Genomic DNA, 14735 nt, shown 5'->3' with positions numbered 1-14735 from the left:
TGTAAATAATGATTATCTTTTTTCTCTCTCACACATAGAAGAGTACCTCCCATTCACTGTCAGTGGAATTACAACAGTATAAAACAAGGCAAAATGGGAGGCAAATAAGACCCAATCGTTAATTTTTCAAAGATATTTTAAACTACCTGAGCAGTGCAACTAAATTTGACCTTAAATTGGTAAATTGCATTTAAATCAAGAATTAATGTTCCTGAATACTAATTCTAGTTCTCACAAGATGATAAGGCCATTTATAATGCCCAGGCAATACATTATGGTCCATTACCTAATTTTTTGTTCATCCTTCTGTATTTAAGAAAACAAAAATGACTGTACCTTGAACTGATAGATTTTAGACACTCTGTGCAAAGTGCTTGCCCAAAACCCAACCTACTTGATAGAGCATCTCCTGAAGTCTTATTTGCAGAATTAATTCTAATTGGCTGAATACTCTGTTCTGTCACATGGAATGAAAAGTGGTTGAAGAGCTGTAAGCAAAGGTTAATATCAGCCAAGAGCATATCACACTGGGGGGAGCCATGAAGTTTCCTGTAAGTTCCTGTATTTAACTTCTATGTTAATGAGAGCTAAGATTAATTTGTGAGGTGCTGTAATCAAGCAAAAGACAAAAAATATTTTTAGGGATCTGAAGAAGTTGTAAAGGATTAGACACTGTGGAAGTACATTTAGCTTGAGAAAATGTAATCTGTAAGTCACAGGAAAAGAGTGATCAGTCCAGAGAATTTCAATAGGAACGCTGGAAAGTTACAGGGCTGACACAGACACTTAGTGAAGAGAATAGGGAACAAATCTGTGTGTCACACATGCACACATACACTGTACACTGAGACAATGCACAGTGAGGCAGCAATAAAAATGCTCTGTCAGTACCTATGGTGCTAATGTGTACTTAAAACATTCCAACCATTAACACCACAACACTATATTCATTCTCACAACAGCTCCGTGAGATAGGGAAATACTGTTACCCTCATCTTTCTCATGGGAAATTTAAGCACAAAGGAGTCTTAGGGCAATATCCAAAGCAACTCAACCTCTGTTCATTTGTGTAGCTGTAGCTTTAATTTTGTGGCAAAATAGGAGGTGCAAAGGGGTGTAACTCCCACCGAAGGCACTGGAATTGCTTATGTAAATGCTAGGTCTGAATATAGGCTCAGCTCAGGATGAAAAACATTAAACACAGGAAATTCACAATCGGTTCCCTCACATCCTTGGCATGCTTTAATGTCATCAGACAGAAGTGGGCAGCAAAGGGAGCCTTCAGCTGAGGATCCTGCTCCTCTTGCTGCCATCTCATGCTCCCCAGAATGTTGTTCTGCACAAACCCTTCCTGGAATAAGGATGAGACTCCTCTGGAGACCCTCATTTTCATGATCACTGTAATGGGAAAAATGTCCCTTACCCAGGGCTTACTGACCACACAATTCACATGGGGACTTCAGGTGTGATTAAACCTTGTGAACAGAGACTGCTGGAGGCCACACGCCCTACACTGGCCACTGATCCAGCAGCTCTGATGAGGAACAGAACTCACACAACAGCACCCCTTCACTCCATCTGGAGTCAGCACTCCATGAAGTCATTCTTTCTCATGTTCTCTGAAGACTACTTTCAATTAAATTTGAAAGAGAAATACAATAAAACAGTACGAAATATGTCTTAAACAGTATGAAATATGTCTTAAACCCAGAGAGGAAATCTTGAAATAACTTTGAGAAAGGGGAATGGCTTTTATGGAAATCACTACACAGTTATTTTTGGCCAGCTCCTTAGCTGGTGTAAAAACCTGTTCATCTGTTGACATTACTGCGCATCTAAAACACCTGTGGATCTTGCACTCACTGATAAAAACCAAGAAATCATGATTAAAGTTTAATACCACAATAATCTCCTCAAAACTGGGCAGGCACTGTGGTCAATTCTGGTCTATCACAATCTGGGTTTAAAGCACTTCTTTGTCATCTGCCCAGTCTCTGTGATTCTGCAACCAGTTGTGGGGCTGCATTCACATTTCTAATTATAAAATGTTTTTCATTCCTTGCTTGCTGCACAATAAATAAATTAGACCAGTGGCCTGATTCTACTCTTGATGGACTATTCCAAGCTTAATTCCAATTCAAAAGTGTCTCCTAGGATGACATTTAAAGGATGATGTTTAAAATTCAAAATGGTCTTTCCTCAGATGGAAAAATACTTCCAGTAAACTTGTGACCAAAACACAGAGGAAAATGCCAGTTGTATTAGTTTGAAGTGTCACTAAAATGCTACAGTAAGACAATGGGACAGTCATTCATATTTTGGATGTGACCGTGACTAACTTTACTCATCAATCATTACTAAATGTGGTCTTATTTGCTGGTACTAATCACAGGTCAATAGCATCCCATTGACTTCATTGGGATTTTGAATGGATAGGCCACAGAAGAATCAAAGCCTTGATAAAAAATTGTTCTTAATTAGGGAAATATGCAAACAAACAAATGCTTATTCTGAGACTGAAATTAAAAGTAAATTTTAATGATATAAAAAAATAAAACTAAATGTTGGTAAATCAAGTCAAGTAGATTGAGACTAATAAAATATAGCCATTTAAGATAAATTTGTTTGATGTAATATTTCTATGCCTAATTCTTTGAACAGGTTTACAGGTAACATTTGCCTCTGTAACAAATTCAGATAGAAATTTCAGTCCTCAGTAACTATGAGCTACTCATTTCCATATCTGTGAATTTCTTCCTGTGCCAATACAACTGTCCATGGGGGTCAATACTGGGAATCAGATGACTGAAATGACCAGAGTCCTGTTTCAAGGAAACCAAAATGTTACCCAAACCACATAATTCTATGCCATGAAGATTCTAATAGCCAGAAATAACATCCTTACTGAAAAAGGAAATACCACAGATAAATTTTAAATTAACACTAGGAACAGACTATGTGTTCTGAATCTCTCCTTCAAGACAGCTTTGCAAGGATACCTGTTATTTTCTGTTTACTCTACTTTTTCTTCTGGTATTGTTGGTTGTTATTTTCCCCAGAATCTTTTAAACTAGTTGTATCCTAGTTATATATGAAAGATGATTTGTATTTAGATGTGTCAATTTTATCAATTTGTCAAAGTATTGCCCAAAAGGAAATGTAAGTTCTAAATTTGAGACAAAATAATGTAGGAGAGCGAACTTAATAAAAAAAGTTTATGCCTTAGCTTGGGCATAAACTAATGCCCATAAACTATTCTTAATTATTGCAGATGGAAAATAAGTTCACTGTTGATTTATTTGTCCTTTAAAAGCCAAAGTATAGTGCCATTTAGTAAAGTGTCCTCTGATGGTATCCTTAGATCTATACAAGAAGAGGAAAATTGGTAACTATTTCATACTTGTGACTGCATCTGTTGGGATCTGAAATGAGCACACATTTTTATTTGGGTCTTTCAAACCATAAAGGCATATGTTTGAAGGCATCTCTGCTGAACATGTCATTTTTGGACAAGAGAGATCATTTAAGGTGTCTGTACTCCCAGCCCCCATCCTAGACAATACTTTATTGTCCTCTTAGTTATAAATTACAATAATTTGCAAGGCCATGCCATAACTGGATATCCATCCACATAGCCAATCGTAAAGTGGATTAGGCAACTGAATTTAGTTAAAAAATACAGTTTGTATAGGGGTCCAAAACTCTGCAACAGAAATTCCTGCATGGAGCATGAATTTCTTACGCTAGCTTTGCAGCTAAGAAGTAGGAACCATGGCCTAGAATGCACAGCAAGTAAGTGCTTGGCTATTAACACAGACAGTGCTATTAATCACACTGTGCAGAGGCAAACACGACTAGGAAGACAGGCAACAAAAAGCCATCTCCCTTTACCCCACCCACATTCACAAAGGAGCATAGCTCATATGCTCTGAAATACAAAGGCATGGTCTAAATTTGAATTAGCTGTCAGAAGTTAAAGAGACACCAAGTCAGGCCAGTTTTGGCTTAAAGTCAGCCTAACAATTCCACAGTTACCAGGACACCTCTTATACACTTCTCCTCCCACTCATGCTCTTCTTCCCCAGTGTCCTTTCATGGAGCCAGTAGAGTGGCCCATGGGAATACCTGAAGGACCAGTTGCTGACATTGATCTGGGCTGAAAAAAAATTTCTTTTTGTAGTTTTTTTAACTGGGATCTGCTTTGTGTTATAGATCACCTGTGGTCCCAAAAATGATTGCATTTTGACAACTGTTGGTACATCGTGAAAGTCAGAATGCATCACTATGAGCTGGAGCTACTTAACCTCTCCTTACTGCCACTGACAGAAATACCTGGGTAACCTTTTCCTCAGGGTGGCTACATTTCTCCTGTCTTCCTGGCAGCCTTGCCCCACAGCTCATTAAAATAATTCAGTCTTAAGTAACTTGCCTTAGGTCACTCAGGAAAGTCTATGATAGAACCAAGAATAGAAACCTGATCACTCTAAGCAAAGAATGGGATTACTTACACGACTAAAATGACTCAGGTTCTTAAGCCTTTGCACGTTTGGGCCTTCTATTCCTTTTACAGAGAAAATCTCTTGTACAAAAAGTCCACTACAAATTTTAAATAAAGTTTGGAAATGCACTGCTAGCATGAAATACTTTTGTTTTGAAATGGAAAGTATACCTTATTGAAAGTTCTGGATGTTAAACACGAAAGATAAAATTCCTGTTTCAAAATCCTACTTAGAGCAAATACTTACTGTTTTCTCCTTTTCTTATTTTGATATCTTCATTTTTTTTATATTTAAGATTGTATATATATATTTTATATATCCATATAACAGTCTTTTTTTCAGGGCTCTCTGATTTAAACAGCCTAATAGATTTAGATTGATAAAATATCTCCTGAGTGACACTCATATAGAACACGTAATCATTATATGAAGAGCATAATTTCATTATTTTCTAAGGTATAAAACACGTAAACACAGGGCTTACTTTATGGAAAAATGTTTTAAGCCACAGTATACATATAAGGGATTTGTTCATTTTATATAAACATAAATGAAAAGGAAAAGATATTCTTTCATAATAAATAAGTACACAATGACAAAGGTTACAATTGAAGGGATTAAAAATGACAGAAGCCAACATAAAAACTTTCAATATCGTATTTTACTTTAATATGAAGACATTATTATCAAAGGAAAATACTTGAGAAACGCTTTGATAAAAATAATCTGACGCTATCTTTGAAGCGGTTTCATTTATTTTACTACCCACTGTGTTCCTTATCAGAAGGCCAAGTATAAGAAGTTTCCTAGTTTATGATTAGGAAAGAATCTGATAGATTAGAAGACTCAATTGAAGTTGGACATAATAAGTATTAAAGTATTACATGACATTAATCCTGCCATTCCATTACTCTCTCAATCATTGTGCACAGACTAATTATTCTGAAGCCAGTGTTCAGGAGAAAATAGAAACATACTTACACTGGGTTGGAGTAATCTCTTTATTGCATCAACAAGGCTAGCTCTGTACCGGTCCAGAAACAGGCTGACATTGAGAAGAGAACAGAATCCAGATTAAAATGGGTTTTCAATTCTAATGATACTAATGCAGATAAGTACAAGGCTAATTACATATGTTTACACAATGCTGTAAAAGAGAAACTGTGCTCTACATTTCTATGCTGTTCAGGTACTTTAAACACTAAAAAATACATAAAACCAAATACAATCTAAACCAAAACTAAATTATCAGCATGAAGCAGCTTTTTATATAGCTGAAATTTACCAGTCCTTCATGCTGGCTATTAAAATAATACTGCACCAGAAATGAGAATCAACATAAAAAGTTAGCATTTTACATGTTTTTATATACAAGGGGAATGGCGTTTTTAAAAATGTTTTCTATTGTATTTCAGGTGCTATTATTAAGGGTATTTTTTTTCCTTCTAACTTCACAGTTTTGGCATTAATTCTTACCCGTTATACATACTTGTTATATTTCTATATCTATCTCTATCTATCCCTATAAAGATTTACAAGACCCCACCTCCTCTCTCTCTCCAATGCTGTTCAAATACAATGGCCCAGATTGTACAGAGTTGTCATCTCTCAAGAGTGCAATCCTTCATCTCCAGCATGGGTCCCGCAAGGATAGCAGCAGAGTCAATTTTCCCATGCAATGTTGCCAACACGCTCAGCCCTATTTTGGTGTGATTACCTCATGATTTGAGGGGATAATTCATTCTTCATGCCCCTCAGTACCTTAATGTATATACTAATAGTGGCAACCAGGGTGCCAATCACTCTTGACTAGATATTTGTGGACATGTAGTTACTGTGGATGAGTGCATTTACAATGGTTAGTGAACAACCATCTGATAGCAACTGATGCCTTTCAGTCCTTACTACCATGGGCTGCATTTATATTGGCGATTCAGATAAGAAACTCTATCAAGCAGGCCACAGATAATGTGATTTTTTTTCTTCTTTTTTTTTCCTTCCCCCCCATTTTCTCTGTAATAAAACTGCTTTCCAGCTTGTGACAAGTTCAAGTTTCACACTACATGGCATTTTGTCCATTCTCTAGGGGTTTTTTATATACTCCTCTTCCTTTTATTCTCAAAGTTCTTTTCTGAAGGGATGTGGGTAAATTTTTTTTGCAGGTTTGAAATTCTGCAAGAACATAAAGAATATATGGGAACACTGAAGAGAAAAAAGTAGTCTGCCAACCACAGGCCTTTCATCAAGAACAGATGTGTGGATATTTAGTAAGGACACTCCACAGCTACCAAGCAGAATACTGTATTATATGTTATGGAATCAAGCAGCCATGTAAGAGCTGTGAATTTTTGCTATTCTGGAACAAACAGACAAAACAGAACAAAACAAAATGAAACTTGCAAGTGACCATATTTCATCAGTAAAAACTGGTAGAACCTCACACTGTCGAGAAAATATGGTAGAATGGATATCTATATATGTGTTGAAGAACATTTAATACAGAAGTACGACCTTCTGAATTTCTCCTCAAGAATATATAGTACTAGCTAACAACTTCCCTGATAGCCTGGCTTACAAGAAAATTTAAACTTGAGCAATTGACATGATGACTCCCCCTCAGCCTTGATTTATCTTACTGGAAGAACTTTACTGAAAAGATGGGTGCTGAAATTCAATTAGTTGAAAAACCAGCTCTTATCTCTGATGTATCTTGGGTGTTTTAATGACATTCACCTCACGTTGATCCCTATACAGATAGATGTCATAAGACACCACTTCACTGGGAACTTAGCCACCTGCAGAAGAAGTGGAATACATGATTCCTCTCCCAAAAGAGGAAATTCATTACAAAAGTAATCCATTTTCTTCAACATGAAACACCGCAAGCATGCACACATTTAAGACTTCCTGGGATCCTGTGTAAACACAAGGACATTCTGAATGAAAATATTTTTATTATTGAAAGCAGTGTAGTGGAAACACAATCTTGGGGCAGCTTACCAGTGTTAAACTCCCCTTTTCATGGACCTGAATACCATTCTCCTTTTTTTTTTTTAATGTGATAGAGGCACAACTGCTGCTACTGATCTTGTTCCTTTACAATGAGAACTACAAACCTTTGTTTACCAAAAACTGAGTGTCTGAGAACTTAAAATCGTTACATGACCTGCTAGATTAGACAATTTCAAGAATACCTTTTCTGTCCAACCCCAACTGATATTTTGGTGGCATGGAAGGTAGACTCTTAGCCCTCTCAGCTTAGGAAACCCAGATAACCTGAGACAGTTGCCCCAAGTTGTCCTGCCCTCCAAGAGGCCTGTCCCTGGGAACATGACCTACTCCAACAGAAAATAGTTTCTGATACTGGAATTTCCAAACTGTTGCTCTGTGAGCCACGTCCTCTGACTAGAAGAAAAGACTGGTAGCAAAGCTAATATAATGCAATGCAATGACTCCAGGGAACATCTCTATCCTCCCTCTGAGTCGAGGAATGCCTTAAATGAGGAAAATCCTGAAGAAGTCATTAGATAATCTGTGCTGCAGACAGGAACAGCATAGGATTTGGCCCACGCAAGGGGATTTAGTCACACAGTTTTTCTTACTGGTAGAATTGTATGACTAAATATTACCACAGCATACTGAAAATGTCCCTCACATGTGAGGAACATGTGAGTTCCTATGTCACCTAGTCTAGGTGACCCTGCCTTGGCAGACAGGTTGGACTGGATGATCTCCAGAGGTCCCTTCCAACCATAACAATTCTGTGATTCTGCGAACAGCTCAGTAAAATTAAATAATGCATTGTTGTAAACCATTCACACTCAGTTCTCATACCTCAATTCAAATTTCGCTTAAGCTTGCCATTACTTTAGTGGTAATATCTCATGTTTATGTAGCTCAGGACAGGAATAGCAAGGTTTTCTCGGGTCAGCAAGGAAGTTTCAAATCACAGAAGTCGAAAGGTGAGAACATGGCTGATGATTTGGCCTTTGTTTAGGCAATGCTCTTAACCTGTGAAATGTGGATGAACAGGGAGGCAACATGGTTACCTCTACTCTCTTGCTCTTTTATTAAAATTTTAAATTACCATTAAAGCCAAAATGAAAGTTTATACCAAAACTGCAGAGAAGTGACAGTAAGCCACAAGGAAACAAATTAAAAAACCCAAGTAGATTCTTATTTTGCTTCATGCTAATATCCTTTCATCTTCTGCCTCGCAACAAGGGACATATTTTATAGGCTAGGAGGTAAACTTTTTTTTCTGCATGCTCCACCATTGGTAAGAGTTGAGTTTACAGGTGTACTTCAGATATAATTACATTCATATGTAGTGTCTAATGTATTGAGTCATTTATTTTTTTGTTCACTTTCAACTACATGGGTGGCATAAACAAAAAAAACCTCTTCCATGTCATCAGGTTCCAATGCACTTGAAAGGGTGTGCCAGAAGTCAGGCCTAAAATGAATAATAAGTTTAAATGGAAGGACAGAGGTCTTACTGCATTCCTGCAAAAAGATCTCCTTATAACAAGTGAAATAAACTAACGGAGAAAAAATTGACGTATTTTAAGGTATTTAAAGAATACTTTCAGTTCTACATTCCTGGCAAAGGCACAACTCCCCGTGACTTCAAAAATCTCAGCAGTGAAAGTAATGTGGGATAGCTCCCCCTGGCCTCTGTTAAGTGAATACTTATGCATGTGCCAAACTTGAAGAATAGAATCATTCTAAGCAAATAAAGAGGGATATTACACATTTCCAAAACAATACGGGGTTCTAAACCTTATACTGCCTCTACATCAAATTATTTGTGAAAACTTGCTCCACAATAATGTGAAACATAAAGTTTTTTTATTGTCTCCATCCTACTGGCCTTTACTCTCTCTTTGGATTAAAAATCTCAGAATTTTTTTCCTCAGTAAAGAAGAGCATGTATAATATTTAAATAATCAGAAATCTGAGGGCCTCAAGAGCTTTGGAAGAGTCTTGAGTTTGGCCTGTCCATTCAGGCACCTGTGATTTCTCCTCCTCTATTCAAACTCACAATGCCAGCACCTATCCGACTTTGTATCCACAGGTATAGGTCAAATGAAAGTCAAAAATTCTGCCAGCCCTCATTCGGCCTTAAAATTTCCCCTGAAAAACATGAGATGTGTGAATATGTTTTTAAAGATTCCATTATTTCCATATTTTTTCACTGTATCCTTCTTCCAGGTGTAGCCTCATCATGATTTTTTTTTCCTTATTTCTATCTAATAGTTGACATTTAAAAAATTATTTTGGAACTGCTGAACCATGAAACTATTTTTATTATCAACATTCTGAATGGTTAAATAATGACTAGCTTTCACAGTTTGCCTCTTATTTATTTTATAATCTAGTTGAGCTACTAAATTTAGCTGTTAACTAATAGACTGTTTGTTCTGGGAAATAACTTATTTTCCACTCCTGCACACAAGGTTTATGAAAGTCTGACTGTAAATATATGAATATAAACATATCACTGCTTGCTGTAATCATGTACATTTTTACTTGAATCTCCATGTGGATTTGGAATATGTTTATGAATAGAGCTTGTTTTCATGTAAATGGGATCAAGCAGTACCACTGGTTAGCTATTCAGAGAATCAGACAATATCACCCTTGCTGGAAATACTTCAAAAAAAAATTTATCCATGTACCTAATATTTGAACTCAGATTTTTTGCTTTCTAGTTCTCTGTTCTAATCTCAGATTTTATTGACTGACAATGAGCTATGTGATGGTGTTAAACTAAATGTAATCTATTCTATCTGTTTTTATCACTGCATACTTCAGGTTTCAGCTGAGAAGCTAGAAGAAAAGCGATTCTTTTTTTTTCCTCTTCAGTGGTAGCCCAAAAAATTCAGAGAGCAAAAATCCTGCCAACAGTTCTCAAACCAATTCTATATTGTTGAAGAGAAATACATGAAAATGAAAAGAAGATTTGAGTTTGATAAAGCATGGAACATTTCTTCCCTCAGCCTTTTCAGGTACCAGAAAATCTAGTGTCCATAACTAAAAGAATGATTTCTAAAAGGAACAAACAATAAAGGGATTTTCATGTTTATTAAACTATACTTATATCTATGGGCACTTGCAACAAGAAAATAGAAATAATTTGTGAATAAACCCACATTCTTTAAACTAACCTGCACATTTCTATTTATTTTTTAGAAATCTATAAATATTTATACACTTACCTGCATCTTAAATGCTTCAAAATAAATGTACAAAATGCAGGGATTGCAAATGCATTATGTATTTTACCTGTCATGTCTGATTCTTTGTTTCCTAACACTATTTCCAAACAGACTGGGAGGGGTATTAGGCCAGAATATTACTGAAAAAAACAACTTAAGTCTTACTCCACTCTGCTGTACTCCCAGCACAAATAGGATGACATGGTGTGAGTATCAAGAATACAAGAGACAGCACAGCCAAGTTGTTTTGATATTTGTGTGAAGAACAAATTTAACTCTAAATCTCTTGGCAAGACCTTGCTTCACCCACATAATCTGGAGAACATCCATATGTGAGCCTTGTCTAAGCCTCCGAGAAGACTGCTGCCCTCCTGCTCATGTCCGCCAGCACTCTGATCTGACTTTCATACTTAATCTGATCTAATCCTGTCCAGCATTAACTTCATCTGTGCAATGAAACCTGGAGTATCCATTCTAATATTTGGTGAGGAAGGCATTTACTAAATTACTTGCTGAAATCATATGGTGTTGTTTAGCTCCTTATTTTAATCAGATGATGCATCTCTGAGGCACATTATCAGCGATTACTTAGAAACCCTTCTCTGTCCTTTTTGGGAACAAAGAACTTTTCTGAAATTAAATGCTAAGAGAAACAAAGCACTGTTGCATTCTGACAACAAATAGGTGTCAGAAAGAGGCAAAAAAGATCACTAAACACATTTTCTCCAGAGCTGTACAAAACCAATAGCTTTGTGAAATAAGAAGAGTTTGCTTAAATAGCAAAACATGAAAGAAAAACAAAAGCTTTAGAGGAATATAAGAAGACATTTAAAAAGAACATTGTTTAAAAAGACAATAGACAGCTTTGTACTTCCCTTTGCCTTTTCCTTTAACTATTTCTAGGTAAGGTACATAAATTTGCCAAACTAAGCAGTCCTAGGAAGTCTCTGCTTTCAGAATTTGGTCTCTCACAACAGTTACGTGCCACAAAACACAAACAGCTTTTTTTTTTTTGTTTTGGACATTTAATGGGTCAAGAGAAAATATCCATGAAGGAAAGACAGATTGGTTTAAAAATATCTACTCTCCTAAATAAAATTTGCACAGCTCTTTTTACACTGTCTACATTTATATAGCACAAATAATTAATAATGTACCATTTTTAAAGCTAGCATGCAGCAAATACAGCGCAGCACAATCCCACAAATGCAGTATCAGAAAAGGGTTGTGTCAATAATCAAATCTATTTGCATAAATTATTAAACAAGATACCATAGTGCTACATGTATCTACCTTTCCATAAATTAAGTGCTGTACTGTTATTTTTCTTACTACGAATTATCTTGTAATTAACATGTGTCTGTGTAAATAATATAAAGCCTATACCTCCAAACATTGATGTCAAATACATTTAAGGAACAGAATGTGGTGGGGGTGGAAAAAAGGGTTTGAAAATCTCTTTTTCCTTGGAAAGATTTTCCAGGGAGCAAAAAATATATCCCCCTTATATCAATAGTCAGATCTTTCCTAAGAAGTAAGCTAATTGAGCTGTTTGTGTTGATAAACTCCCTTTTCTCCAGACTGTTCCTCACTGAGCCATAATTATTTGCAATTTGCCTAAGTCGTCCATTTACTGATACGTCAAGCATGAAACAGAGGCAATTCCAGAAAATGGAAATGCTTCTCAAAATCAATCTTTGGGAAATAATGTGGTAGAAGTTACTGTGTGATAGAAGACTACCTTATAACTGTCACATGGAGATGAATATTAATTTGTTGAGGTTAAGGTGGCTTTGTGCTTCATTTGTTGACTTTGCTTAGCCATCAGCAAGCAGCACAGTACAATTACTCCAGCAAAGCTATTTTTCTAACGTGAGTTTTATGATTTTTATGTACTTACCAGTCAGCACACATAACAATGTCAAAATGTCCTTCCAGTTGAGAGACATCTGTCTCATTATCCCATCGTAAAATGCTAGAGGAAAAAAAGATTTAAAAAAAAGAAAAGAAAAAAGGACTTACATTTTTCATCTTGAGATTTTTAAAGTTTTAATATTATTCTTATGTGACACAGAAGTGCTTTAAAAAGTGCAAACTCGTTACTTTCAAAAATGAATGTAAAAATCTTATTCTGTACATTTTCAAGGTTTTAAATCTCAAAGCTAAAGAACTGTTTTTCATTACAACAGAAAGGCAATCCACTCAGGTTCTGATGAGTGGATCACCAATAAATATGCCTTTCTGAATTAGTGGCACATGCACAGCTTCAGATTTTTACACCATAACATTACTGCATGAGGAAGTGAAGTCAAAGTATCGACAATCTGAATGAAGCACAAATCTGCAGAATAGATGTGAATTCATGGATCTCTGTTACATCTGGCAGGCAATTCAGTTGTGTTTCTCACTGATGAAGTGAGCATTCACTTGGGCTGGAGGGAGGCAAGACAGGGTGAAAAAATGCCAAGCTTAACTTCAGTGCCAGCCATGTTGCCTCCGGCAAGCTTAAAAAAAATACAGCAGTGCTGACTCTGTCAACACCTATTCTCTCATAGGTGATAAGCTATTTAATTCTAAGATACCCAGTAGTAGGCAAAAATTCACATATGTACAAAGTTCTTCTTTGTTTATAAATGCTGGTGATTTATGTAGCTGCCACAAGGAATTTCAGTACTTTACTCCCATCTAAAAAATAGCAACTAGTATTGGAATTTACTGCATACTTTAAATATCATTACCCCGAACATTTGAAGCTGCATTTCTATTTCTAAGCTATTTTAAAAAAAGGAATCTATCCTTTTTCATTTCCTGGTTATTTATAATAGAAAGTAGATAAATATTTATGGCAAAAGCACTTGTGGGGGAAGGGTCTAATCTGATCTTGTCAGGTTGTGCATGCTTATCTCAGTTTTGTATGAGTCTTGACCAAATAGACCCTTTAGTCTTCCCGCAGCTATAATCTACTTCTGGTTAAAAGCCATCTCCATTCACATCCTACTCCTAATATTTAACCGAGGATCAGTTTATAATGTGTTCATTCAGAAATGTTCCTGAAGTATACGAGGAAAAAAGGAATTTCGTACATTGACTATACTGTATGCAAAAAAGGCTCGTAAATATGTAGATAAATAGGTACAAGGCCATAAAGAATTAAGGTACCACAACATGCATGTACATATGCACAGACACAAAATTTGAGACAGAGTGCTTTTAAAATATGGAAATTATGAAAGGAAAGGCCCAGTTGGTTGGGAAAGCTTTGATTTTGTGGGCTCAATGTAGTTGAACAGATCATGACTCATCAGCCCATTTGCCCTCCTGGAATTTACTGTGACAATCCAAAGACAGAAAAGAGTAGATTAATTTAATTTTTCCCCCTCAAATTGAAAGTAATACAGATTTTAGAAGCCTAGGTAGCTTTGCACACTGGCACGCAGCAGGCATCCAGTAGTGGAAAGTGACAAAGGAGAGTTCTCACTCTCAGCTGCTGACTGCCTGCTGGCTACCAGCGGCTTTTTCAACCCTGTTTCCGTGGAAACTTAGGTTAGAATGGTGAAAATTAGGTAAAGGTAAGTTTTGTGGGTTTAAAGCACGCACTCTAATACTTTAAGAATCCTGAAGCAGAACTGGAAATTGGTAGAAGAACTGTGAGCCTTAAGAGGCCACCTTTGGTTCTCATTGCTACAGAAACAGAGATCTGATCAGTACCACTATAGAGATTTGAATTATGATTTTTTTAACCTATATATTTACTATACTTCACACATGCAGTTGGGAAGGAAGCACAGGTGCCTCCTCCTGCAAAAAAAACAAAACCAAAACCCAACCACCCTCCCTCATGTTACTGTCAGGTTTCTGCTGGGCACTCAAAACACAGCATTTTCTGTGCACACCTACTGTAGGCACAGAGGAGACTGTGTGGGGAGGTAAAATCTCATAAACCAAAGTGCTGAACAAAACACGGAATTGACGAGTTGCCAGGAGCATGAGCAGTGGTGCAACATGACTGGGATCT

At 36.5% G+C, this 14735-nt stretch overlaps 1 protein-coding gene across 3 annotated transcripts in view; it reads right to left on the bottom strand.

Moving 5' to 3' along the window:
- Positions 1–14735, bottom strand: part of CAMKMT (calmodulin-lysine N-methyltransferase) — a 217280-nt gene that overhangs the window by 8619 nt on the left and 193926 nt on the right. For 2 of the 3 annotated variants that reach the window (XM_069009756.1, XM_069009757.1), the window contains 2 exons: positions 12621–12695; positions 5481–5544 (listed from right to left, as the gene is read on the bottom strand). In XM_069009756.1, coding sequence (XP_068865857.1) covers positions 5481–5544; positions 12621–12695 — 139 coding nt within the window. The remainder of the gene's footprint in view (positions 1–5480; positions 5545–12620; positions 12696–14735) is intronic. The other variant, XM_069009758.1, reaches the window with a different exon arrangement.

Source organism: Aphelocoma coerulescens, chromosome 3 (genome assembly GCF_041296385.1).
Source record: "Aphelocoma coerulescens isolate FSJ_1873_10779 chromosome 3, UR_Acoe_1.0, whole genome shotgun sequence".
NCBI lineage: Eukaryota > Metazoa > Chordata > Aves > Passeriformes > Corvidae > Aphelocoma > Aphelocoma coerulescens.
Note: the sequence above shows the minus strand (reverse complement) of the source record. Positions and strands in the feature narration are given on the sequence as shown.